This window comes from Raphanus sativus, chromosome 2 (assembly GCF_000801105.2).
Source record: "Raphanus sativus cultivar WK10039 chromosome 2, ASM80110v3, whole genome shotgun sequence".
Classification (NCBI taxonomy): Eukaryota; Viridiplantae; Streptophyta; class Magnoliopsida; order Brassicales; family Brassicaceae; genus Raphanus; species Raphanus sativus.
Window position 1 is genome coordinate 34,909,003 of NC_079512.1, and position 23,587 is coordinate 34,932,589.

The 23,587-nt window shown below is 33.3% G+C and overlaps 7 protein-coding genes and 1 long non-coding RNA gene across 9 annotated transcripts; 6 read left to right on the top strand and 2 right to left on the bottom strand.

The window, feature by feature from the left end:
- The first annotated feature begins 3,207 nt into the window (after positions 1 to 3,207).
- LOC130508774 (glycine-rich protein 23-like) lies at positions 3,208 to 5,887 on the top strand. Its single transcript, XM_057004442.1, has 2 exons — positions 3,208 to 3,739; positions 5,672 to 5,887. Exon 1 carries the CDS (start codon positions 3,283 to 3,285, stop codon positions 3,724 to 3,726), a length of 444 nt encoding a protein of 147 aa, XP_056860422.1. The 5' UTR covers positions 3,208 to 3,282; the 3' UTR covers positions 3,727 to 3,739; positions 5,672 to 5,887.
- Positions 5,888 to 7,131: 1,244 nt separating this feature from the next.
- Positions 7,132 to 7,865, top strand: LOC108834622 (glycine-rich cell wall structural protein). Its single transcript, XM_018607949.2, has one exon. It carries the CDS (start codon positions 7,230 to 7,232, stop codon positions 7,581 to 7,583), a length of 354 nt encoding a protein of 117 aa, XP_018463451.1. The 5' UTR covers positions 7,132 to 7,229; the 3' UTR covers positions 7,584 to 7,865.
- Positions 7,866 to 10,191: 2,326 nt separating this feature from the next.
- LOC130502940 (uncharacterized) lies at positions 10,192 to 12,284 on the bottom strand. Of its 2 annotated transcripts, none has more exons than XR_008940548.1 (5): positions 12,037 to 12,284; positions 11,746 to 11,868; positions 11,396 to 11,569; positions 10,902 to 11,314; positions 10,192 to 10,827 (listed from the first exon to the last, which is right to left on the bottom strand). It is a non-coding gene; the product is annotated as an uncharacterized LOC130502940 (long non-coding RNA). The 2 variants fall into 2 exon arrangements; XR_008940542.1 differs by having other exon boundaries at positions 11,746 to 11,890.
- Positions 12,285 to 13,250: 966 nt separating this feature from the next.
- On the top strand, positions 13,251 to 13,712 carry LOC108841669 (S-protein homolog 74). Its single transcript, XM_018614429.2, has one exon. It carries the CDS (start codon positions 13,257 to 13,259, stop codon positions 13,710 to 13,712), a length of 456 nt encoding a protein of 151 aa, XP_018469931.1. The 5' UTR covers positions 13,251 to 13,256.
- Positions 13,713 to 14,182: 470 nt separating this feature from the next.
- LOC130508708 (S-protein homolog 21-like) lies at positions 14,183 to 14,756 on the top strand. Its single transcript, XM_057004351.1, has 2 exons — positions 14,183 to 14,431; positions 14,520 to 14,756. The coding sequence occupies exons 1-2, from the start codon at positions 14,183 to 14,185 to the stop codon at positions 14,754 to 14,756; spliced, it is 486 nt and encodes a 161-aa protein (XP_056860331.1).
- Positions 14,757 to 17,993: 3,237 nt separating this feature from the next.
- On the top strand, positions 17,994 to 18,553 carry LOC108839528 (S-protein homolog 21). The gene is given in 4 exon segments (XM_057003329.1): positions 17,994 to 18,143; positions 18,146 to 18,247; positions 18,325 to 18,366; positions 18,368 to 18,553. Coding segments are annotated over 4 exon segments (480 nt in total).
- A 275-nt stretch (positions 18,554 to 18,828) lies between these two features.
- LOC108842952 (26S proteasome regulatory subunit 4 homolog A) lies at positions 18,829 to 21,238 on the top strand. Its single transcript, XM_018616014.2, has 6 exons — positions 18,829 to 19,377; positions 19,510 to 19,755; positions 20,253 to 20,422; positions 20,505 to 20,721; positions 20,812 to 20,952; positions 21,037 to 21,238. Exons 1-6 carry the CDS (start codon positions 18,904 to 18,906, stop codon positions 21,118 to 21,120), a joined length of 1,332 nt encoding a protein of 443 aa, XP_018471516.1. The 5' UTR covers positions 18,829 to 18,903; the 3' UTR covers positions 21,121 to 21,238.
- A 67-nt stretch (positions 21,239 to 21,305) lies between these two features.
- On the bottom strand, positions 21,306 to 23,543 carry LOC108842951 (L-type lectin-domain containing receptor kinase V.9). Its single transcript, XM_018616013.2, has one exon. It carries the CDS (start codon positions 23,480 to 23,482, stop codon positions 21,476 to 21,478), a length of 2,007 nt encoding a protein of 668 aa, XP_018471515.1. The 5' UTR covers positions 23,483 to 23,543; the 3' UTR covers positions 21,306 to 21,475.
- Between the last annotated feature and the right edge of the window lie 44 nt (positions 23,544 to 23,587).

A 23,587-nucleotide genomic window follows, 5' to 3' on the forward strand; every position in this document is an offset into this window, starting at 1 on the left:
ATGGAATTATAAAATTTGGAGATTTCATTGTTATTGGTATATGGATTTTTAAAATCTTAGTAAAATATTTTGTTATTGGGGTGAAGACTTTTAAATTCCGTTCAAATCTTTTGTTATTAAAAAAGATTACTTATCATTGATTTATCAATTCTATTAAAATCTATTCTTATTGGAATACAAATTTCTTTTGTTTTTACTTATAAGACTCAACTTTGAGAATATCATGTATAATCATAAGATTTATAGAATCTGTGTAGTAAAAACACACAAACACACGTAACTGAATAATGCAACCACACAAATCAAAACCTTCTGATAATCTTATGTGGCACACTCAGGCCCTTCATGGTTACAAGCTCGCATACAACCAGGGCCGGCTCAATGTAACTAGGAGTTCATGGGCAATTTTTTTCTGAAAACCACATTTAGAAGAAAAAAATTATTTGGAAGAAAATATTTTTAAAATACTATTAAATTAATTATTTTATTTAGTTTTTCTTCCAAACTTTCACATTATCATATATTTATAATAATTATCATACATTTATAATACTTTCTAAATTAAAAATTTAATATTTTTATATAATTTTATATGTTAGCAAAACAAAAAATCAAAAAAAAAATAGAGTGGAGGACCCTGGGACGGTCGCACTGACCATCCCGTATGTTAAGCCGGCACTGCATACAACTTGAAGCCTCTTGTTCTTCGTAACCTGCATGGCTCTCAGAAGCACCAGTAAGTGATGGTGTTTTGTTTAAAGCCGTTCTCATCTTCTGAAACAGCTTTGAAAAAAGCTCTGTTTTTTTTTTATTTCAGCACCTATTGGTTGCAACTTTTGTTTTCTTTATGATTTTGGTACCCCTTTCAACTGTGTGAACGGAAATTCTGAAGTTTATTTTAACAACAAAAATGGACCTTATTCCATTTTCCTTTGTCGTATCATCATTAATTTGTTACCTTATAAAATAATAACAATCAATGGAATTATGAACAAATCAATAAAAACTTATGGAAATCTATACAAAAGTATATGATAAAATTTGTTAAGTCTACTTAACTTTAAAAATTTCCACAACTTGTAGAATCACCAAACTCCACAAAAACTCCTGTTCCAATAACCCCTCCTAAACTTTGCCGCCAATATACTAAAAGTCAAATATTAGGCTATTTATTAGGTACTATTATTAGCTAATAAACATGTAAAAAGTTAACTGATATAAATCAAGTTCTTGTGAAGTATATATTAACCAAAATCAGTTCTCGCTCTGCTAACAAAACTTCTTCTCTTTATTTTAACTTTTTGCTAGGTTTTCTAAATGTCGTTTTAGGATGATGCCTATGTAATTAACAGTATTGTGAATTTTTAACAGTATTGTGTATCTCTCAGAATATTTGGGCCAACAAAAACTTTTTCAAATATAATAATTGAGTAGCCCATCAAACAAATTAAGCCCACTATTTCATACTAATGGTGTTCTCAAATACCCTAGAAGGATAGTAAGCTTACATTTATGGGCCATTTATACTAAAACTGGATTACTTGATATTTTAAAATGCCGTGGACCTTATACCATTTCACTACTGACTGTTTGCTTGGGTCGGATTTGACAAAAAATTCCATGCAAGTTTGCAAATTAATATTGTTTTTTTCTGACTAAAAACTTTCATACTAAAACATAAACTAACTATTACATGATTTTATATTGAGTAAAGTTTATATGAAACAAGCTTCGTGAATAATTCAATCCCAACCTATGAAAGTAAATTAATATTGTAAATTAGTGTTGTTGAGATCATATGATATTCATATTGTAATTTACAATTAATATATAATAATAATAGCTATTCACTAACTTCATTTTAAATAATTTACAGAATCATATGCTTTAAAGTTACATTACATAAGATTCTTTTTTTTTGGTAAAACTAAATTACATTACATGAGATTTTACTGTGAAACTTAAGTTTGTGTATTATTAAGCTTTGTCCCATTGATCGGAGAATGTTTAAAGGAACGGTGACCCATTCACACCGAAGATATAAAATTTGGTGTCGATTTGACAGCATTAGCTCCAAACAGATCAAATAGAACCGAATCAAATCAAAAAAAGTAATTTTGGATTGAAGCTTCATGTAAACTTTATAAGCAGAATAATTCCAAGAGAAGAGATAAACTTATATGAAAAATCTCATCATGTGAGGACAAAAGAACATTATAGAGGTGAAGTAAGTGAACTATAGTAAAGCCCGAAGAACAACTATTTTACTGGCTTCAGGCTATCATTCTTAATATTATGCGTTGGCTAGAGTTATTGCTACTGATCGAAATCTCGTGAGCATTTATTTTCCACTGGCCATTTTATGTTCCACTTGTTTGGGTGTGTAAACATGTAGTCATATATTGATTCTTCTCATATACTCCTAGTTTAATAACTAAATCATTGTATTAATAATAATATTACATCAATCTTGTTTGAGAAATACTAATTTACGGATTTATTTCTTTTGTTAATCTCCATATTAATATTTTTTTTGTCTTCCAACTGTAAGTTCAATGCATTTACATGCTCTCTACTAACTTTGGGCTTTGGGTGCAGCCACATGCCCTGCATGCTCACATTTATTTCACTTGTATTGTATATAGAAAACCTTGTACTATGTAGTACATTATAAACTACTATTTTATATACATTTTCGTTTTATATCTACATTTTTGTATGCATATTAATTTCATTGAGTATATACACATTTGGAATCAAGAGTTTATAACTGCGGACGTTTATGTGAGATTGATTATAACTCTTTAATGTCAAGTCTAATCTGCGTACAAGTAAATAAGTAATGATGCAAAAGTACATCGTTAATTTCAATAAAAACAAATGCGAGCTAGAAAAAGATTGTGGTGGTAAAATATATTACTCTAGATTTTGACGCTACGAAAAACCAACACGAAATACTTATTTAGTTATTTCTAAAGAAGAACTTTATAGCTTATCTGCCCCATTTGTCAGTTTATAAGTTATAACCCTAATCATCACTGTATATATACATATATAGAATAGTAGAAAGTAACTGTAAACGTGGAGGGATCTGCATCGAACAAATAAGAGATGAGATGGTCCAACATTCATTTACAATCTGTCTCCAAGTGTCATTTGATAACCCTAGTATTGACCGTTCATTCTCCTATATAAACTCCCAATGTATCATGCATTCTTCACTACATACTCCCTACTTACAAAGTACACAATAAAGTTAAGGTACAAAAAGATTAACAAGAGATGACAATAAGGTGTTTAGCCGTGTTCCTCGTTGTTCTTACTGTGGCTCAATCCGTCACTGCCACAAGACCGGCCCCGGCCAAGAATGTCGGAGCTGGCCTTGACGACCAAAAGAACTTTGTTGCGTTTGCTGGCATCGGTGGAGCTGCTGGAGTTGGTGGTGTTGGTGGTGTCGGAGCAGGTCTTGGTGGTGTAGCTGGTGGAGTCGGTGGTGTAGCCGGAGTTCTTCCTGTAGGTGGAGTAGGAGGGGGAATTGGTGGCTTAGGAGGTGTAGGTGGTCTCGGCGGTGGTTCAGGTCTCGGTGGTGGAATAGGTGGAATTGGTGGTGGTTCAGGTCTTGGTGGTGGTGTAGGTGGGCTCGGCGGTGTAGGCGGTCTGGGCGGAGTTGGTGGTTTAGGAGGAATTGGCGGTGGAAGCGACTGCGGTGGTCTCACGCATCCTTGAGCCTTAATGATAAACTAGATTTTTACCCGCACGCCTGTGCGGGTGTATTCTTTTATAAAATATGTTGTTTTCATGTTAATATTAGAGTTGGAAAAAATCAAATCCGAAAAATAAGTACTAAACCCGAACCAAAATTGATTAAATATCAAAATTTTGGTATTTGAAGAACTGAAACGGAATCCGATCCGAATCGAAATATTTCAGATACCCAAATATATTTGAAATAGATTTATATACTTATATATATTATTTTTAGATTTAATTTATATAAAAACATCCAGAATATATATGGTACTTTAATTTGGTTTATAAATAGTCAAATGTAAATATCTAAAATAGTTAAAGTATACTCAAAATACCAAAAATATTTAATAATTATTGTTTCTCTATCTGAATATTTAAATAAAATTAATTTATATGTTAAGTTTAGGTATTATGACATATGTTATTCAAATTTATATGTTAGATATTATTTTGTTTATATATTTTGAGAAATTTAAAGTATATATCAAATTTTAAAAATAATTTAAATGGGATATGCGAACCCGAACAAACCTGTAAAAATCCGAATCGAATCCGAACCAAAATTTAGAAATATCTGAATGGGACTGAAATCTTTGATTCTGGAAATCCGAAACCCAAAAAGACCCAAACCAAAGCCGAATGATTACCCGAACGCCCACCCCTAATTTACAATCTATTTTTTTCCTTTAAAACAGAACAAATATATAATTAATAGTATTTTATACGTACTGTCATATAAACAATCACATATATTATATTTTAAAAATTTAATGTGAAATATATAAATCATAATTTAGGTTGGTATATGAAATTTGATTTTGTATTGTATTTTTCTTTTATATATTGAAAACTTTTTTAATAATGGCTATTAAAAATATTTTAGTAAAAATCTAATTTTGAATATATTGTATATTTTGAATCAATTTGTGATATAAATCAATTTTAAATTATTATTTTGAATTGAAATATATATAAAGTTTAAATTTTGTTTTATGATTGTTTTAGAGAAATGATATTTTTAGATTATTAGATTAGCTATTTTAAAATTGACCTAAATAGATAATTTATCGTAATATAATAGATTTTCAATTTTTTAATAACATAAATTCATTCTTTTCTTAATATACTGTTAGTTATGTTTTCAAACAATATTATATCATTTTTATATTGTTATTTATGTTTCCAAATAAACCTCATTTTTTTAAATTGCTATCTAAGTTTCCAAACAAATATCTTTTAAAAATTGTTATCTATGTTTTCAAACAAATCTAATTTGTACTTTAGTTTTAATAATATAGATATAGTTGATTTGTTAACAATTTTGAATTGATATTACCCGGTATATATTATTTTAATTGATAGGTGATAATCTTGATTTTATGTTTGGAAATTTAGTTATCATGTTTGTTAGACAACATCTTCGTAAATCTAATTATGGAGTAATATTGATCGATAATTAAATTATTTAATAAATAAGGTAACCAAATGATTTCTAATCTCAACGAAATTTGACAAACCGGCTGGTGTTTCATGGGAATATATTATGCAATAAACAAATTCTGGTATATGATTATTTCTTTAGAAAACATTTGTTACAATATCCTTTTAATTTAATAGTATACATTTAGAAAACACATTTATGGTTACAGATTTTTTTTTTTGTTCAAAATGGTTACAGATTATAGCTGGTTAAAGATAGTTAGATATAAGGAATTGAGAATCTAAGAATTTAATTTAAAAAAAAACGTGGCCCACTAAAGTTGAAAAAAAACGGAATGGGCTGTCTTTGTTAATGAAACTTGTGTAAGATGAGTTGGATAACTAAACAAATCTCTTTAGTTATAAGCAGTGGCATTCTAACGTAAATACTGAGAAGAAGTGAGGGTTATTTCCCATTTGTACTTCACTTTTAATAGGATAGAAGCGTTTTTTTCTTCTCTCTATAAACAAAAGATCGATCGAAGGGTTCATAAGTATTAATATTTGTATCCATCCTATCATGTTGTAAGTTTTTCCCCGATGTTATGTACTTATGTTTATGTTTATGTTTTTTTCATTTTTCATGCTGTTTGTTATTTATTAGTACTTGTGAGAAACCTTGTGCTATCAATAAATAGAGTGTGTGTGTTTTCGTGTAGCACAACGGTGTTTGCCTGCTTGCGATCCAAGATATTCATATAATGGCAATATGTTATAAAAAATAGGAGATTAAGGTTACAAAGTAAGCTTATGAGTCAAACGTGCTACCAAAAAAAAAACAGTGGACATCAAATATTGTTACTTGTTAAAAAAACGAAATCTAACTCAAACAATTTAACAGTTTTCTAAATGAAGTTGTATGCACCGGTTCAAAAATCAAGAGATTACTAGAGAGTTAAGACTCTCGAATACCGTCGGTGTAGTATCTATACTGATGACTGGAGTATAATAAACTGCTTGAAATGTTTTGTAGGGTCTATACGGTGGAAGCTCAATCGTGACCATGTTCATGTGTTTTAATTATTACAATATGTATGTATATATATACACATATTTACCGTTTAATTCCAATAAGGGATAACAAATTAGTTACAACCACCAATAGGCTAAAGAGTAAATGTGTAGTTCTGAAAGAGAAGCATCTTTTGAAGCTGAAGCTAGCTATCTCTAAACGAACTATATACATTTACTAAGTAGCTGGACTACTTATCGTTTAAATAATTCAAGAAAATGATTTTTTTTAACCACGAAAATGATTTTAATTTACTTTTCATGTACCTATTTTTTTGAAACAACTTTTCATGTATCCCTCAAAACGAAAGTGTAGAAAGTTGAAACCACTTGTTTACAAAATTGGAGACTCTACCAATTATTTTCCTTCTTCGATCAAACATCAAACTGTATGCACTATGCACCACGTATTAAACGTGGGTACGTAGCTAATACAACAGATCTACAAAACGAAATCATTCGATAGAGACTATCTAGTTCTTAAGAAAATCATTTTCACCAGGTGTTACTTTGAATGCAGGAATCATCCTTGGACATTATTCCCGAAAAGGAAACCAGGACAGGATTATTTTAAAGATGTTTGGTCGCTTGATAAAAGCTAATTAAAAGCCTTAGAGAATAGTGTTACAATTCTCTAATTTCTATATTTTACCGTCCAAAATATCGTTCCAAATTTTAACAACTTTATCTGATTGCTTTGACTGGCTCAACCGCTTACACATCCGTGGCGGAACGTTAGTTACTTACCCTTCACCACCAGTCACTTTCAGAATGTAAATAAACTTAAATTTGACATCAGAGCGTTTGGTATGAAGCATTTACATTGGCAATAACTATCTTCACCGGTCATTTTTTTGTATGGGGTCACTCGGGGCCTTTAAAAGGACCCATGATATCTCCCAGATTATCGGCAAAGCAATAAACATAATAACTCAAATCTTGTCTACTTTCCTGTTATCAATATTACCGTTCTTTACCACTTTGAGATTATGGCAAAGTGTTTTCTCACTCTCTTCTTGGTTCTTGCCCTAGCCTCAGCTTTTGCTTCTGGAGCAAGAAACATCCCAGGTGGACTCTCTGACCAGAAGAACTACCTCGGATACGGTGGCGGGTACTCCGGCATCGGAGACAACGGTTTACCTTTCGGTGGCGTCGGTGGAGGTGTGGCTGGTCCCGGTGGTAACCTTGGTTTTGGTGGACTTGGTGGTGTTGGTGGAGGATTAGGCGGTGGCTTAGGAAATGGGATAGGCGGTGGCTTAGGAAACGGGATAGGCGGTGGACTAGGCAGTGGTGTTGGTTCCGGAGTCGGTGGAGGAAGTACCGGAGGAGTTCATTTCCCTTGAGTAGTTGAGTTGTTAATTTTGGTTTAAGGATTCGTAAAGGTCCTTGAGCTAGGTCTAGCTTAAGATGATGTCAGAGCTACAATAATAGTCATGTCTTTTTTTTCAAAATTTCATTAGCTGTTTACGTGCGTTTTAAGTTACTATGGTGTGATGGTGTCCAATTTCAAATTCGTGTCGTGGCTTTTTAGAATCAGACTCGTGTCTTTGTCGTGTCGTGGCTTGGTCCAATTTCAAATTCTATTTAACTTCCAGTGTGTCACTTAATAAGTTTGTCAACATCTATGACTACTTTTTTTTATCGTAAACTCTATTTATAGACTTATAAATTATAATATAAGCAATCTCTATATACAAATGTGTTTGGAACGCACCTCGAGTTAATTGAAGTTCAACTAAAATACAAAGAAAAGAAGTTAATAAACAAAAACCGGATGCAAAAGTTTAATAATGAAATGGGATTTTCGTTTTATATGACATTTAATAGATGTAACAAGTAATTAGATAGGAAACATGAAAGCACTATACATAATTAAAAAAGCATGATTTAGTAGATGTAACAAGTAATTGTATAGGGTGGAAACGATGTACTTATCGAACAACACTTACATATTCGATCTACAATTTTCGTGTTTGTGATAGTTAGGTGACAACGTATTAAAGTCGAAATAAATACGTTCCAAGCTATGGAATCAGAAGGGAACCTGACCAAAAACAGTCAAACTTAGGCAGAGCTGACGTTGCATATTCCAAAATACTGTTTGCAAGATTGGTTTTGTGCATTTACTCTTTCTCTTCTTTACAGAATGCGTTAGGCTGGGAACCTGGTCTATTACACGTTGTGTTGCAGGTGAATATTAACTCATGGATATTTCTTTGTATATGATGAAAACTGAGAAATGTAAACTTCACCGACAACTTTTTACAGAAATTATGATTTTGTATTATTTCATATCATAGTCTTTGGGATTTCTACCGTCAAGCAATCATATCCAAACAATTCTGTCAAATAATTTAAAAATATAAAACAGAAAAATTCATCGTCTAAATACACCATATGAGTGTGTCTAGGGATGTCAATTGGGAATACCCAACCGGTTCGGTTATGTTAGTTGTGCTACTTTTGTATGAGGCTAGTGAATACGCTAATACGGGAAGAGTACAAACAACACAAGAAATATTTCCTTTGATCTTGTCTTGATCTCAATTTTATATGAATAGTATGAGACACACCTACAAGCAGTCATCTACAAGGGAGGTTCACCGTCATATCTAATTGTATGTTGTTTTTAGGGGTTTGAGTTTAACCCGAATCAAAGAAAATATAACCATGTCCAAGATTAGTCACTCATGATATGAGGATAAGATGTGATATTGTAGGCTTTATAGCTGTTACTGAACTTTATGAATTAGATCCACAATCGTTTATTTTAGATTTACTTTATTTGTGGATATAGTGTAATCAAATAATAATAAATAAAAAATTTAAAAAATAAATTGTAATTTGTATATATTAGACTAAGGTCTGTCCGCCCTGCGAGCGGGAAGTTACTATTAAAAATAATTATATGAATTTATATTAAGTTTTTTTTTGTTTGAAAAAAACAGTGTATTTATTTTTACAATAACGGCAACAAAAACATTGTAGTTTAAAAATAATATTATAAACAAATAAATAAAAAATTGGACTAAAAACAAATAAATAATTAATAAAATTTTGGGATTTTATTGTTATTGTTAATAATCATGGTTGTTTTGAATTAAAGTAACAATAATCTTCATTATTCTCTATTTTCCAGAGTAAACAATTAATTAATCAGAGTAAATATTTAATAATGATTGTTACTAATTAAAAATATTCATATAAGTTTAAAAATTACATGAATATTTGTTTGACATGATTTTTTTTATTCTAGGGTAAGTTTGTGCTATACGCAGAAATTTATTTTATTATATATTTTTTTTAATATTTGCTTTTTGTTGAAATGATTTTTTTTTAATTTTACCATTTTATCCGTTGATTAGTTTTGTTATAAAAATTCAAAGTCTGTTTTATTAGGACTTTAACATAAGTTATCTAATTTTGTATTGTTTTTTTTTTATCCGGCTGTTTTACATTATTTTTTTGTTTGACTATGCAAGTATATATATATTTCATATCAATATTAAAATCATGATTGAGTTTCTTATTTTAGCATTTTAAAAATTATACTAAATTAAATACAATAACCTTACATTTTCTGTTACAATACTTACAAATATATACTTGTTTACCATTAAAAACAATTTTAATATATTTTTTTTTTGAAATGCTTATTTTATTTTACAATTATATGTAACATCAATTTTAACTATTTTATAACAACTTTCACTATTTATTTTATTATTGTTTAATTGTAAGTTATATATGATATTGAATATTTTTTCTAAAAGGTTAATTTTTAGAAAATTATTTTTAGTAATGACCTCATAAAAGATATTTTTTACAAACATAATTATAAATTTATTATTTATATCAGTTAAAAACATTTTCATGTATTAGTAAAAATAGAAAGAACATTGTTTGTAAACATTTTTGGAACACACATTTTTATTTGGTTTTGGTTTTGGTTTTGGTTTGCTCACTCGATAAACAACTGTAACAACATTATACTTAATCCTAGAAAACGTGTCTAGGAAGCTAGGCCATACATGTCCATGGTTTGCCTGACTTTAGTCATCATCAACTATTTTCCTTCACACATATATTTAAATTCGACAACTACTTCAACTTAAAAGTATTAGATGAAGTAAGATGAGCTTAGTCATCACCAACTACCTCTCCTTCACACCTATATTTCCACCTCTTAATGCTTCTTTGGAAGCTAAACATACATGTCCATGGTTTGCCTGAATTCAAGCTTTGACCTTTTCATCTCAGCCTCAAGCTCTATGCAAGTCAATAACTGGTGTTTATTTGACGGTGAAACACACTTTCCAATCCGAACGGTTGCCATTAGAAGTCGTTTGCATTGTTTGCGGTCTTTCACTTTCCACCAATAATGACGGCGCCTACGTTTCAAAAACTAAAAAAAAATCAGATGGATAAAATACTTTTTATCTTGAAAACAAAAGCCACTCAGGTAAAAAAAGCACTCGCTTCATTCTTCTTGTACTATATCCCTATCTCTTCCAGGAGCTTAGTTGAATATCATCACATTTTCCTTTCCTCCGCGCAAGAGCTGTGCTCTTCCAACTTCTCCACCAGCTAAGGTAAAGAAACAACATGGATCAAAGAAAACCCTTATTTAGAACCATAAAACATAGGTAAAAAAGCTATACTTTTTCCGGTGGCAAACATGACGTTGGACTGATAATTCGACATCCCACCAAGACCTGAGCAGCCGTCCCTTCCTACAATCCTCTGTATCTCTCGATGTTGACTCTAAATTGTTCATAGTCTAAGTTATTCACCAAGAACAAACGTTCTAGTGGCATCTTCTGTCAGAGTGAGCGAAGACACGGGCATGTTATACGTCGTCATTTTAGGAACACTTCTTTTTCTTATTTTTCCGACACACCTAAGGGTCTTGCATGATGAGGCAGAGCTTCGTGTCCGTGAGAGGTATTGGGGCCTCGTACTGGTTTCCCTGCTTTGATTGGCTCAGAGACTTTAGTGGGGGAAGTAGCCACGGCAGGAAAAGCCTTTGTGCCTGGAGGAACTATCTCCTGAATGTGATGAGCTTTTCATCATGCTGTCGACACGAATCCAATAAACCGTAAATACCAAAACGTAACTGGTAGAGAACGTGCAGTAAGGTAAGGAATGAACATACTTCAGCATCTTCCTCGTCAAGATCGTGATCGTCGGGGATGTGTTGTTCTCTACGATCATGCTCACGACCATGTCGATGTTTAGTAAGAACATTCTTCATCTTCTTTTACCTTTTCCTTAACTTTCTTGAGAACTTTTGATGGTCCTTTCGCATGATACCCTTATTCCTCTGTATCTAAACACATAGAAAACATTCACTAACCTTGTTTCCGTATACTGAGGGTACCCAATATTGATCAAGCTCATCTAGTAACTCATAGTGCCATCACCATAAATCAATTTCAGTATCAAACAATAAAAATATGTTATTCAAAAATGCATTTTAAATTAGATATGGCAGAAGTAACATACCACCAAGGAAAAGTTATCCCTCAGGCTTCAGCGATTCTAATTTCATCTCAGTCACTCCATCTGCATCGTTTGAATTTACCGTCTAAATCTTCAGGCTCTCAGTGCTGTAACCCGTCAAACCCACTGACAAATTACATTGACACTTCTTTACACATGTGTTGAAAACAAATGAATTTTGCATCAGTTTCAACTTTCAACTGTCAAAATTTGATGAAAACAATATTTTTTTGTTCTGATATCAAATATATAATCAGAGTAAGGACTAAGAAACAATTATTTTGCCGGAATTACCTTCTTATGTGCTTCCCGGATTCTTAGCATCTGGACTTTGACGATGTTAGAAAAACATCGATTTGAAGTCGGCGAGAGAAGATATGAGTACGCCAAAAGTCTGAATATATTTCACAGAATCGAAGATCCTTATTTATAGATCTAGATTCGTGACTCTTGAGGACAGAGATGATTGATCACGAAGCCTTTACTGTGACAGTTACAATCGATGGGAAGAAGAGAGAACGCTGTACGGTCGGCGTCGCATGAAAAGGGAAGACGACGTTGAATATATGTTCTATCGGGCAAGACAAATCTATATTCTTCACGGCCCAGCACATAACACACGACGAAGCCCACAAACGAATCTCTTTAATGAAACGATGCGCTTAAAGAGAGTGGACGCGTGGCGGCTGGAGAAGGCGCGAATTTCCTATGTGGACGTCGACGTGGCATATCAAAAAGTACAGCCGCCCGAAAGCTATTTAATTGATGAAGTCGTCTCGATCTTTGTCTGTCTAGATTTGTTTTTATTTTTCTATATAAACTTGAATAATGCGAAACCTTTCACTATGTAGACTGCTTCGAATATTTGGATTCATTCATGTTTTTTTTCTCCTGAAAATTTAAGGATTCGTGTTATTGTGTTCTATTGACACTACTATGGACTTAATTATGTTGATTAATTTTGCTATTGTTTTTAAGCAGAAAACTGAAATCATTTTTGGTAACGTAAAACGTTAAAGGTACTTTGTATTTAAATAACAAATAAATAAATAATAAATCAAATGTTTACCAAAGACTAATATATAGTTAACTGAAGGAGGCTCATGAAACGGAGTACTATTTTTCTTAGAAATAAATTCCCACCATGCTGAAATCTCAAGGATAGTAACTTGTTTGACATAATTACATTATAAACATTAGAGTTATAGTTTTGACATCCTACTGTACTATAGCTTATATAAATTAATTTTGTTCGACTACTGATTTCGATGATACTAATTAACTGGATAACAAATCACAAGTTTAAGCTAACTTTTTAGACAAGCCGACCTTTAAGCTTCAATGACAGTTAACCCGTGAATGATCACGTAATTGATTTAATCGTTGATGCAGTGCAATAACTTCTGAGTCCACAAGTTAATTAAACGTCAATTACCGTTTCGATCTTCCACTATAAAACCATAGCAACAAAATACAGCTCTTCACAAATGTTTATTAATATTAGAAATAAAAGTATGAATTACATCAAAACGTTTCTCCTAGCCATTTTTATTTCTCTTTTTTTAACAAGTCATGATCGTGTCTTGGCAAGCAGCACGACCACCAGAGACATCATAGTCCCGAAGATTTCTGACTGGCAAATCACGGTTGTCAACGGTATAGTCACCAGTGAAACTCTCTTCATCCATTGTAAATCTAAAGATGACGACTTAGGCGAGCAAAATCTGCGTCTGGGAGATAAATTTTCTTGGAATTTTAGGGAGAATATGCTTCACACAACATTGTTTTGGTGCTACTTGAGTAAAAATGATGGTCATATGAACGTGAAAGTGTTTTGGGATGATGTAATCTTGTTCCATAGATGCGGTTGGAAACAATGCGTTTGGGCCGCTAAAACTGATGGGCTTTATCTTTGGAACTCTGCCATTGGTGAATACTTATTACTGGAGAAATGGGAAGCTGGGTGGTGAAGAAAAACGTTTTGCTAATTGTATTAATGAATGAATCTTCGTTGATATGTATGCATAAACAAATACTAATTGAGTAATAGTTATTCATAAATTTCCCTGCGCTTTTATATTTTTCCACTAATAATAAATTTAATTTTGTTTGTTAGTAAAGGTATCTTCTATCGAACTCGATTAATACTTTGTTTATGAGTAAGTTGTATGACCCCATATTAAACAAAATCTCAAGCAGGTAGAATTTGATCCTTTTCAGAGTTTATATGAGTAAATCTGAAATCAGAAAATACTTTACTAGTCAAACCTGTGAAAACAACCAACCACTCCTATTAGGCAATAATATTACATCAAATATAAAACAGAGTCAAAGTATTTAATGGATGGACAAATATACTCGTTCATATTTCTGTATATATACGGGTGACAGATTTATTGTCATACTCTGTCACAAACATTTGTTTTACATCTGAGCAAAAATGAGAAAATATTTACTAAGTTTTTTTCTTATCCTCATTTCCTTTGATTCTATGAACTCGTTGATGCCTCCTCTATTCAGAAAATTCAATGTTGAAATTGTAAACCTGTTAGGGTTTAACAAAAAGTTAAAGGTTCATTGCAAGAGCGGAAGTCATGATTTTCCGATTACATATCTTAATAGCGGCGAAAAATTTCAATTTCAATTTACTATCCTCCTAACTACTCTGTATTGGTGCAATTTATGGCAGGTGAGAGATGTTTTAACGGTTTTATACATTTTCTTGACATATATGTAAATGCAGCTCTTACGCTAATATATCTAATTATATGTTTCAGGGACCAAATTACAAACACCATGTGGTTTTTGATGCGTTTCTTCCAGACAAAGATTTTATAGATGGTACATGTACAGGAATGCACCGTAATGTATGTAGTTGGATCGCAGAAGAAGACGGAATCTATGTCATCAACAAGCAGTTTCAGGGAGAATATTTCATGTATAGATGGGATGCTCCCTCAAAAAACACGTCAACTGGTGCGCTTGCGAGTGAATATGAATTTCGTAATACATAAAATATACATCGTACGACTAGTGCTATGTAAAAAAAAAGAGAGAAAAATAATAATTAAAGATTACTACATGGTTTCAGTTTACGTAAACTTCATGGAGAAAAAAATCTTCATGGTGGTCTAATCTTCTATCATTAACCCTGATTTCTTAGTTGGAGTTTTTAATTTATGATTTGACATTTTTTTACATTTTTTTTGACTAAGACATCGTTCTTATATCTTTTATTCAAAATAAAAAAAGTTAAGATTCGTCTGTTATCTAAAACTAAGAATCTTAGTTAAAAGATCGGGGCTAATCAAGGTTTTCGTCAGACTTCGGAAGGATAGCTTTAAATTTTATGGACTATTTTTACGTAGCACAATTAAGCCCATTTCTATCTTTGGGCCTGACATATATATAGACCCAAAATCTGATTAAAAAAATTAAAATTCTTCTTCCCAAAGCCAACATCTATTGGAAATATTTTACTAGGCAATAAAAAATTACGAGTCAAACAACAACATACTCATACCTTTTTTTTTGCTTTGTTTACCAATTTCTATTTGTTTAGACAAACATAGTGGTGTAAATGATTTAAACAACCATTTTTTCTAAAGCATTTTTATAAAGCAATTATATTTTAGGTTTGACATATAAATATACAGCCAAAAAATTAGAAAATAAAATATATTCATAAATCAAAATTTCTATAGATTTTATTAAATGCTTTGAATATCTTTCCAAATAAATCTACAGTAAATGAATTAAAGCTAAAGCAAAAAAATAAAAGTAAATTACAACCTAGTTTTAAAGCAAAGAAACTAATGTGAATATCTTTTAAAATAAAAATCTACAGCAAATGAATTAAAATTAAAGCAAATAAAAAATTACAGCCTATTTTTTAAAGCAAAGAAACTAATGCTATAACAGTAAGGCAATAACCAATTAATGTCAAATATGCGTCCGCATACAAATACCATTTTAGATTTGCTTTTTTTAATCGAATGATTCATAATGCAATAAAAATAGAGCCGAAGTATTTAATGCATGAACTTTGATCAACAAACTATTTAATGTAATTTACCAAAAAGAAATATTTAATGTTTTGAACAAAAAAAAAGAAATATTTAATGTATGGACAAACTAGTGATATTCCGGCGCTACGCGCCGGATTTGTATATTTTTTTCTTACTTAAATTTATAATTTATTATATGATCTTAGTAAAGAAAATATGTAAAATAAAAATATGTAAAAAAAAATATTTTCTGATCTTTTTATAATGATTAGCGACCGTAATATATTATTTTGTTTGAAGTTATTTAGTTCAAAGTAAAATAGCATAAGTAGTTGTTAATAATCGATTTAATAAAAATAGAATAAAAACTTAATAGTCGTAAAAAAGTTTTTTTTAGTTGGAATCTTAAATACTCGTGTCATAGACTGAGCTTTCTTTTAAGAAATGTTTAAAAGTGTTATACCTGAGAAAATTGATTAACGCATGTAGAAGGACCACTGAGAAAGGAGATGATGCATAAGAAAACTGCTACTTTAAAAGTAAGCAATCATTAACTGGTAAACTGAAATAAGAAATCGGTGTACCTTCCCATTAATCAACAACATATCAACCCCAATATCTTTCTTCTTTCTTAACATTTCAAGCGTGCTAAATTGTTGTAGCCTAGTTTGAACATCTCTACACTGATTTGTCTTTAACTCCGAGCAATGAAACTGGAAATTCGACAATGATTGAATTGAAAAAAGTAAAGGGAATATCGTCTGAACTCTCACACTATCTATACATATACAATGAAACTAAGAAAGCAGGAACTAAAGAAGCATTCAATAGGAGATGGTGGGATGAATGTGATTTCTGAATTGATTATATGAATGATTACGTCGATTGCGTTAAAGAAGGAGAATTGCAGAGGTTATATTCTCCATCGTCAACATCAAATACAAAAAATCCTATAAACCAATGTTTTGAAACCCGACCCGGACACTGAATCAAATGATTTACCTAATCACTGGATCATTGGATTAACCGCAGATGAATTGCGGGTTAATAAATAAATTAGTTTTATTATATAATAATATATTAGCTATGAAAACAAATATATATAAAAACTAAAGTTAAGAATTTTAAATGTACATATAAAATATTAAGAAATAGTTTAGACTATTTAAAAAAGTTGTAACATAAGAATTATGATATCTAAAAAATCAAGACATTTTCCAATCCAAAATAAACCAGAATTAAAACATTTTGTAATAAATTGTCAATAACAAAAATAAACTAACACCAGATCACATCAACTAATTTTGGTTTTCTCTAAATTTTAAAACTTACCAACAATTTTTTTCTAAATTTGTCACTTTATCATTTTTGGGATATTTTTTCGTAAGAGCATTCTCTAATTTATTATAATCAATCTCGCCATGTTTTTCTTCTTCAACAATCCAAACTCTGTTTTGTAATTCATATGATTATATGATTTTTTTTATCTGTAAATTAAAAATGTAATGATTTGTATTAAATTAAATAAAAAAAATTATTTACTCACCTTTCTTGCCAAAGTAAATTGTAGTATAAGAGAATAATAAGTCTCATCGTGCTTCATTCTGTTTTACGGACGTGCAGCTCAAGCACAATCATGACTCACTTTTTTTTGCAAACGTAAATTGTAATGTAGAAGAAGAGGAAGACGATGCTAAAACTGAAATTTCAAAATTTTAATTAGAAATTTAGAATATAAAAAATAATTTCAAAATGTAACTTAAACTAAAAATAGTAAAAATAAAAATTATCTATTGGTTCAACCAGTGCTGCAATAAAACTCAAACTCGATTTCTATTGGATCACAGATTTATCAGTTCAATTACGGATCTGAGTCAGATTCAAAACACTCTTATAAACGCTTGGACATGTATTAAGAAAAGTTTAACCTCCATTCCCTCCATTTATTTCACAATTAATACCAAAATTCATTAAATTTAAGTTGAGAAATATTTTAATTATTAAAAAGAAAAGTTTAACTTCCCCTCACCCTATTTATTTCACAATTAATACCAAAATTCATTAAATTTAAATTGAGAAAATATTTTAATTACTAAAAAGAAAATGCCACATAGCATTTTTCCCCCTAAGGAGATAAAAAAGCCTACTTTATTAGTATAGATATAGTGGTACGTATTTTTTGTATACGTATTTGTACATGGTAATATATAGATTGTGGTACATCTGAGAAAAAAAAACAATAAGATGGGAAAATATTTGCTATGTTTTTTTCTAGTCCTCCTTTCCTTTTATTCTATAAACTCTTATTTGATGCCTCCTCTCTTCAGAAAATTCAATGTTGAAATCGTAAATCAGCTAGGGTTTAACAAAAAACTCAAGGTTCATTGCAAGAGTGTGGAAGTCATGATTTTCGGATTACGTATCTTAATATCGGTGAAAATTTTCAATTTAAATTTACTATCAACCTAAAGACTCTGTACTGGTGTGATCTATGGCAGGTAATATATACATTTTCGACATATGTAATATATAGTAGAAATTAAATAGATCAGATTTGTATCTTATGTTTTTGCAGGGACCAAATTACAAACACCATGTGGTTTTTAATGCGTTTCTTGCGGAGTGCGGACAAAGATTTTATAGATGGTACGTGTACTGGAATGGACCCTAATGTATGTAGGTGGATCGCAAAAGAAGAGGGAGTCTATGTCCTCAACAAGAAATTTCATGGAGAATATTTCATGTATAAATGGGATGCTCCCTCAAAAAACACTCTAGTTGGTGCACTTGCTAGTCAATATTAATTCAGTGATCTATAAATATATATAGAGTACACTATATTATCTTTTGTATTACTATTATGTAACAAACAATAAACAATAATAAAAGATTTGTTAAATGGTTTAAGTAAACTTCGTGGTGGTATCTCGAGGGTTTGTTTGGTTAGGATTCGGAAAGGGTAAACTTCAAATCTTATGGGCCTTTTTATGTAGCACAATTAAGCCCGATTGTTTTAATGGGCCTACTACATATATAGGCCCAAAATCTGATTATTACCGAGATAAAAAAGATATCTTCTTCCCAAAGCCAAGAATCTCAGTACAAAGAGAGAAACACAAAAGGCAAAGCTCTTATCGCAGAAGCAAAAGCAATCATGGGTCAAGGACCATCCGGAGGTTTGAATCGCCAGGGAGATAAGAAGCCCGATGGCGGCGATAAGAAAGAGAAGAAGTTCGAGCCGGCGGCACCACCGTCTCGCGTCGGGAGGAAGCAGCGTCGCCAAAAAGGCCCCGAGGCGGCGGCGCGGCTCCCGACGGTGACTCCTTCCACCAAGTGCAAGCTCAGGCTGCTGAAGATGGAGCGGATCAAGGACTACCTCCTGATGGAGGAGGAGTTCGTGGCGAATCAGGAGAGGCTGAAGCCTCAGGAGGAGAAGGCGGAGGAAGATAGATCTAAGGTCGACGATCTCCGCGGGACGCCGATGAGCGTCGGGAACCTCGAGGAGCTGATCGATGAGAATCACGCCATCGTGTCGTCCTCCGTTGGGCCTGAGTACTACGTCGGGATCTTGTCCTTCGTTGATAAAGATCAGCTCGAGCCTGGTTGCTCGATCTTGATGCATAATAAGGTATTGTTGAAATTAGGGTTTTGAGAAAGACTAGATCTTGTATTGTGAAATTAGGGTTTTTAAAAAGATTGGATCTTTGTTTGTGATTATTGTGAGATCTGTTTTTAATTTTGGGGGGTTTTTGTGGTTTAGGTTCTGTCTGTTGTTGGGATACTGCAAGATGAAGTGGATCCGATGGTGTCTGTGATGAAAGTTGAGAAGGCGCCTTTGGAGTCGTATGCTGATATTGGAGGTTTAGAAGCTCAGATTCAGGAGATTAAGGAAGCTGTTGAGTTGCCTTTAACTCATCCTGAGTTGTATGAGGATATTGGTATTAAGCCTCCCAAGGGTGTGATTTTGTATGGTGAGCCTGGAACTGGGAAGACTCTGCTTGCTAAGGTTTGAACTTTCTACCTTTAGTTACAGAAGTGGTAGTTTCTGTTAGAAATTATAGATTAGTTTCTTATTTAAAGTTTCATTTACATTCAGTGACTTGTTTATATGAACTTAGAGTCACTCGCACTGTAGTTGCAACAGAGTGCTTCCTGTTTAAAATTTCATTTACATTCAGTGACTTCCTAATGTTTTGCCTTTATACATTTAATCTAACAAGTACTAGTATCTGTTAGGAGTATAACTTAGTTTCTTGTTTAAAGTTTCATTTACATTCTGTAGCTTGTTCAGACGAATCTATAGTCTGATTGCTACAGAGTTCTTCTTGTTACCTAGCTAAAAAACATATGAGGCTATGCTCTAAGCAAAAATGTTTGCAAAAGGCCAAACATTTTTTGTCCTGCTTACCTAAATTTGAGATCTTATGAATCAATGTTTTTTTTGTGTCGGTCTCATACATGTAATTGCTGCAGTTTGGTCGCTTACTCTTTGTTTTGTTTCAGGCGGTGGCGAACTCTACATCAGCTACTTTCTTGAGAGTTGTTGGTAGTGAACTGATTCAGAAGTATCTGGGAGATGGTCCCAAGCTTGTGAGGGAGCTTTTCAGAGTTGCTGATGACCTTTCACCTTCAATAGTCTTCATTGACGAGATTGATGCTGTTGGTACCAAGCGGTAAGTCAAATTAACACAACTAACTTGATATAACCTGTTGTTCTTAAGAGACAGTAACCGATTAAGCTTGAAATGAAAACAGGTATGATGCTAACTCAGGAGGTGAGCGTGAGATCCAAAGGACTATGTTGGAACTTCTGAACCAGCTTGATGGATTCGATTCAAGAGGAGACGTAAAGGTCATCCTTGCAACAAACAGAATCGAGAGTCTTGACCCTGCACTTCTTCGACCTGGACGTATTGATAGGAAGATCGAGTTCCCACTTCCAGACATCAAAACGAGAAGACGCATCTTCCAGGTAATTGATTACTTATGCCGAGAAATCAAAATCGGTCGCTTGTTCAAAAGTTTATTGTTTATTGAACTTGTGTGTCTTTGTTTAAAATAGATACACACATCAAAGATGACTCTGTCGGAAGATGTAAACTTGGAAGAGTTTGTGATGACGAAGGATGAGTTCTCAGGAGCTGATATCAAGGCTATTTGCACTGAGGCTGGTCTTCTTGCTCTCAGGGAGCGTCGTATGAAGGTATAGTCTTAACCATTCGGTTCAAACCATACCACTTGGGAAATTACTAGCCACGGACTCTAATGTTTTGATTGTGGTGTTCAGGTGACTCATCCGGATTTCAAGAAAGCCAAAGAGAAGGTTATGTTCAAGAAGAAAGAAGGCGTCCCTGAAGGCCTTTACATGTAAAATCATCATCATATCGTCATCCTCCTCTACACTTTGCTTATGTTACATTTGCTTCTGCTTAGGATCTTGACTTATGTCGTATGATTTTCCTTCAAATAACAATTCGTTTTCATCCTCATTTCCTTGCGATGCGTGCTTCACAGTCCCGATTGAACCTTAACCAGTTGAAACCTAGACGAAAAACCTTTTCTAAATTAAAACTCACCTTTATTACAACCGACCGTTTATATAGTGAAACACACCCTAAAAAGACATAATCGTAGATTTAAACACTCGGCAAACTAGAGTTACACACTAGTTTGCAGACACAACACAACGTTGACATGAACAAGTATGATTCTTTGGGTTTGATGTTTTAGCGACCATGTGAGGTAAAAGGTTCTGTAAACGTCACCGTAACCGAACTGGACTGCGCAAGAGACTTGCCTGCTTCACCAAAAGTTTCAGTGCCTCCAACGATTTCTCTGGCTTTCACAATGTCAAACAAGTTAGGAGGCAGCTGAGCAACACCGTCCAAGAACTGGATGACACTCGACATGCTCGGTCTTATGGCTGCAACCGGATGCGAACAGAGCAAGCCCAGCTTCAGAACCAGTTCTATTTGCTCCTCAAGGTACGTATCATCATGTTTTAACTTCTCATCAACCACTTGCAATATCTCATCTTCCCAACAATCTAGCACCCAATCCGTAAGAACCATCTGGCTCGGCGAAGATGCTCGTGGCAAGACGGGTCTTCGGCCGCAAGCTATCTCTAACATCAACACTCCAAACGCGAACACATCAGAGCTTGTGCTTGCCTTCCCCGTTCTCGAGAGTTCTGGTGAGATGTATCCAAACGTACCCGCCACGTTAGAGGTTTGCGGATCAATCCCGTGATCACAGAGCTTGGCAAGACCAAAGTCACCCAGCTTCGCGTTCATAGATTCATCAAGAAGAATGTTTGCCGGCTTAATGTCCCTGTGAATGATAACTTGTACCCATTGTTCGTGCAAATAGCAAAGACCAGAAGCTACATCTTTGATAACCTTAAATCTTTGTGACCAGTCTAGACTATGTCCTTGTTTGTGGTAGAGAAACTTATCAAGACTCCCCTTTGGCATACAGTCGTAGACCAAGTAAAGCTCCCCCTTGCGTCTACAGTAACCAAGAAGCCGAACTAGATTATGATGTCTGAGACGCCCAATGGTGGCGATCTCGGCTACAAACTCTCTCATCCCTTGTCTTGAATCATGAGAAACTTTCTTCACCGCAATGTCTATCTTAGACGTCAACAATGTACCTTTATAAACTTTTCCAAACCCTCCTTTACCAAGAAGCTCGCTGTTCTTGAAACCCTTTGTGGCAACGTAAAGATCTTTGTAAGCAAACCTATGCGGACCAAACTGAACCTCCCAATCTTCGAGAACTTCCATTAACTTCTTCCTCTTCAAGAAAAGCATAAAACTAATGGCCAAGAAGACGAGGACAGCGAAACCCGTTACACTCAAACTAATGGCCAAGATCCTTTTCAGACCACTTTCTTGATTGTCGTCATCAGGAAGTTTTGGAAGACGAGATATGTCTAGGTTCGAAGCTTCCCCATTAAGCTTGAATGTCCAGCCTAGAATATACTGAGACGAACGCAGCATGCCGTTTGATGAAGTGAAGCCAACGTACATAGACTCGAGGAGGTACGGTGACAAGTCTTTGGTTAGAGAAAGCAATGGGATCTTCGGCTTAGGGAGATGAGGAGGATGAAGCGTGACGTTAAGCTGTTTCTTTGAGGAATCATACTCAACCCATGCTTGTATCGGCTTTCTTTTCGCAAGAGACATGTTTTTGAAAGTACCGTCTTCTTTGTAGTAACCTGCTGTGGAAGCTATCTCTGATTGCAAGCCGTTGATGTCGATACCGACATGGTTACTATCTATGTCACCAAACTCTTGGTTTTGGAAGGTATCAAACTCAACTGCTACGATATGATTCGAGGGGTCACCGTTGTTGGTCGAGTTAAAGAGCCCTAGATGTTGTGCTGATGAGCTGTAGGGCAAGCCTTTGGTGGGAGAGATGACAAAAGCCATTCCTTGGCCTTGAGATATTGGAACTATAGCGAAAACAAAGGTGGTGGAGAAGGAAGATGCTGTACCGTTTTTTTTTGAGTTCTTGAACCGAACCGGTAAGTTGTAGAAAACTTGACCAGATTTGTAGCTAGTCAAGTTTGTGAGCGTTAATAAGCCATTGGAGTCAAGATTGGCAATTCCGTAGCTGTTGTATAAATAACCGTTGAAGCCAAACTCTCCTTCTTCACTCTGAGAAACTGTTTTGTTGGAAAAGAGCTGCAGAAGAAGAAGAAGAATCACTAGTACAAACATATTAATCATTTTGTAAATCTTGTTTCTTCCTGATGAATGATCTCACCATATGTTTATAATTTAATGGTCTGAAAAAAATAAGGTAAAGTCTTTGTACCAAAAAAAAAAAAAAAA

Coding starts and splice junctions, on each gene's coding strand:
- LOC130508774 (XM_057004442.1), top strand. CDS start 3,283: ATGACAATAAGGTGTTTAGCCGTGTTCCTCGTTGTTCTTACTGTGGCT.
- LOC108834622 (XM_018607949.2), top strand. CDS start 7,230: ATGGCAAAGTGTTTTCTCACTCTCTTCTTGGTTCTTGCCCTAGCCTCA.
- LOC108841669 (XM_018614429.2), top strand. CDS start 13,257: ATGAATTACATCAAAACGTTTCTCCTAGCCATTTTTATTTCTCTTTTT.
- LOC130508708 (XM_057004351.1), top strand. CDS start 14,183: ATGAGAAAATATTTACTAAGTTTTTTTCTTATCCTCATTTCCTTTGAT. Junction 14,432..14,519: donor ATTGGTGCAATTTATGGCAG/GTGAGAGATGTT, acceptor TATATGTTTCAG/GGACCAAATTACAAACACCA.
- LOC108842952 (XM_018616014.2), top strand. CDS start 18,904: ATGGGTCAAGGACCATCCGGAGGTTTGAATCGCCAGGGAGATAAGAAG. Junction 19,378..19,509: donor CGATCTTGATGCATAATAAG/GTATTGTTGAAA, acceptor TTTGTGGTTTAG/GTTCTGTCTGTTGTTGGGAT. Junction 19,756..20,252: donor GGAAGACTCTGCTTGCTAAG/GTTTGAACTTTC, acceptor GTTTTGTTTCAG/GCGGTGGCGAACTCTACATC.
- LOC108842951 (XM_018616013.2), bottom strand. CDS start 23,482: ATGATTAATATGTTTGTACTAGTGATTCTTCTTCTTCTTCTGCAGCTC.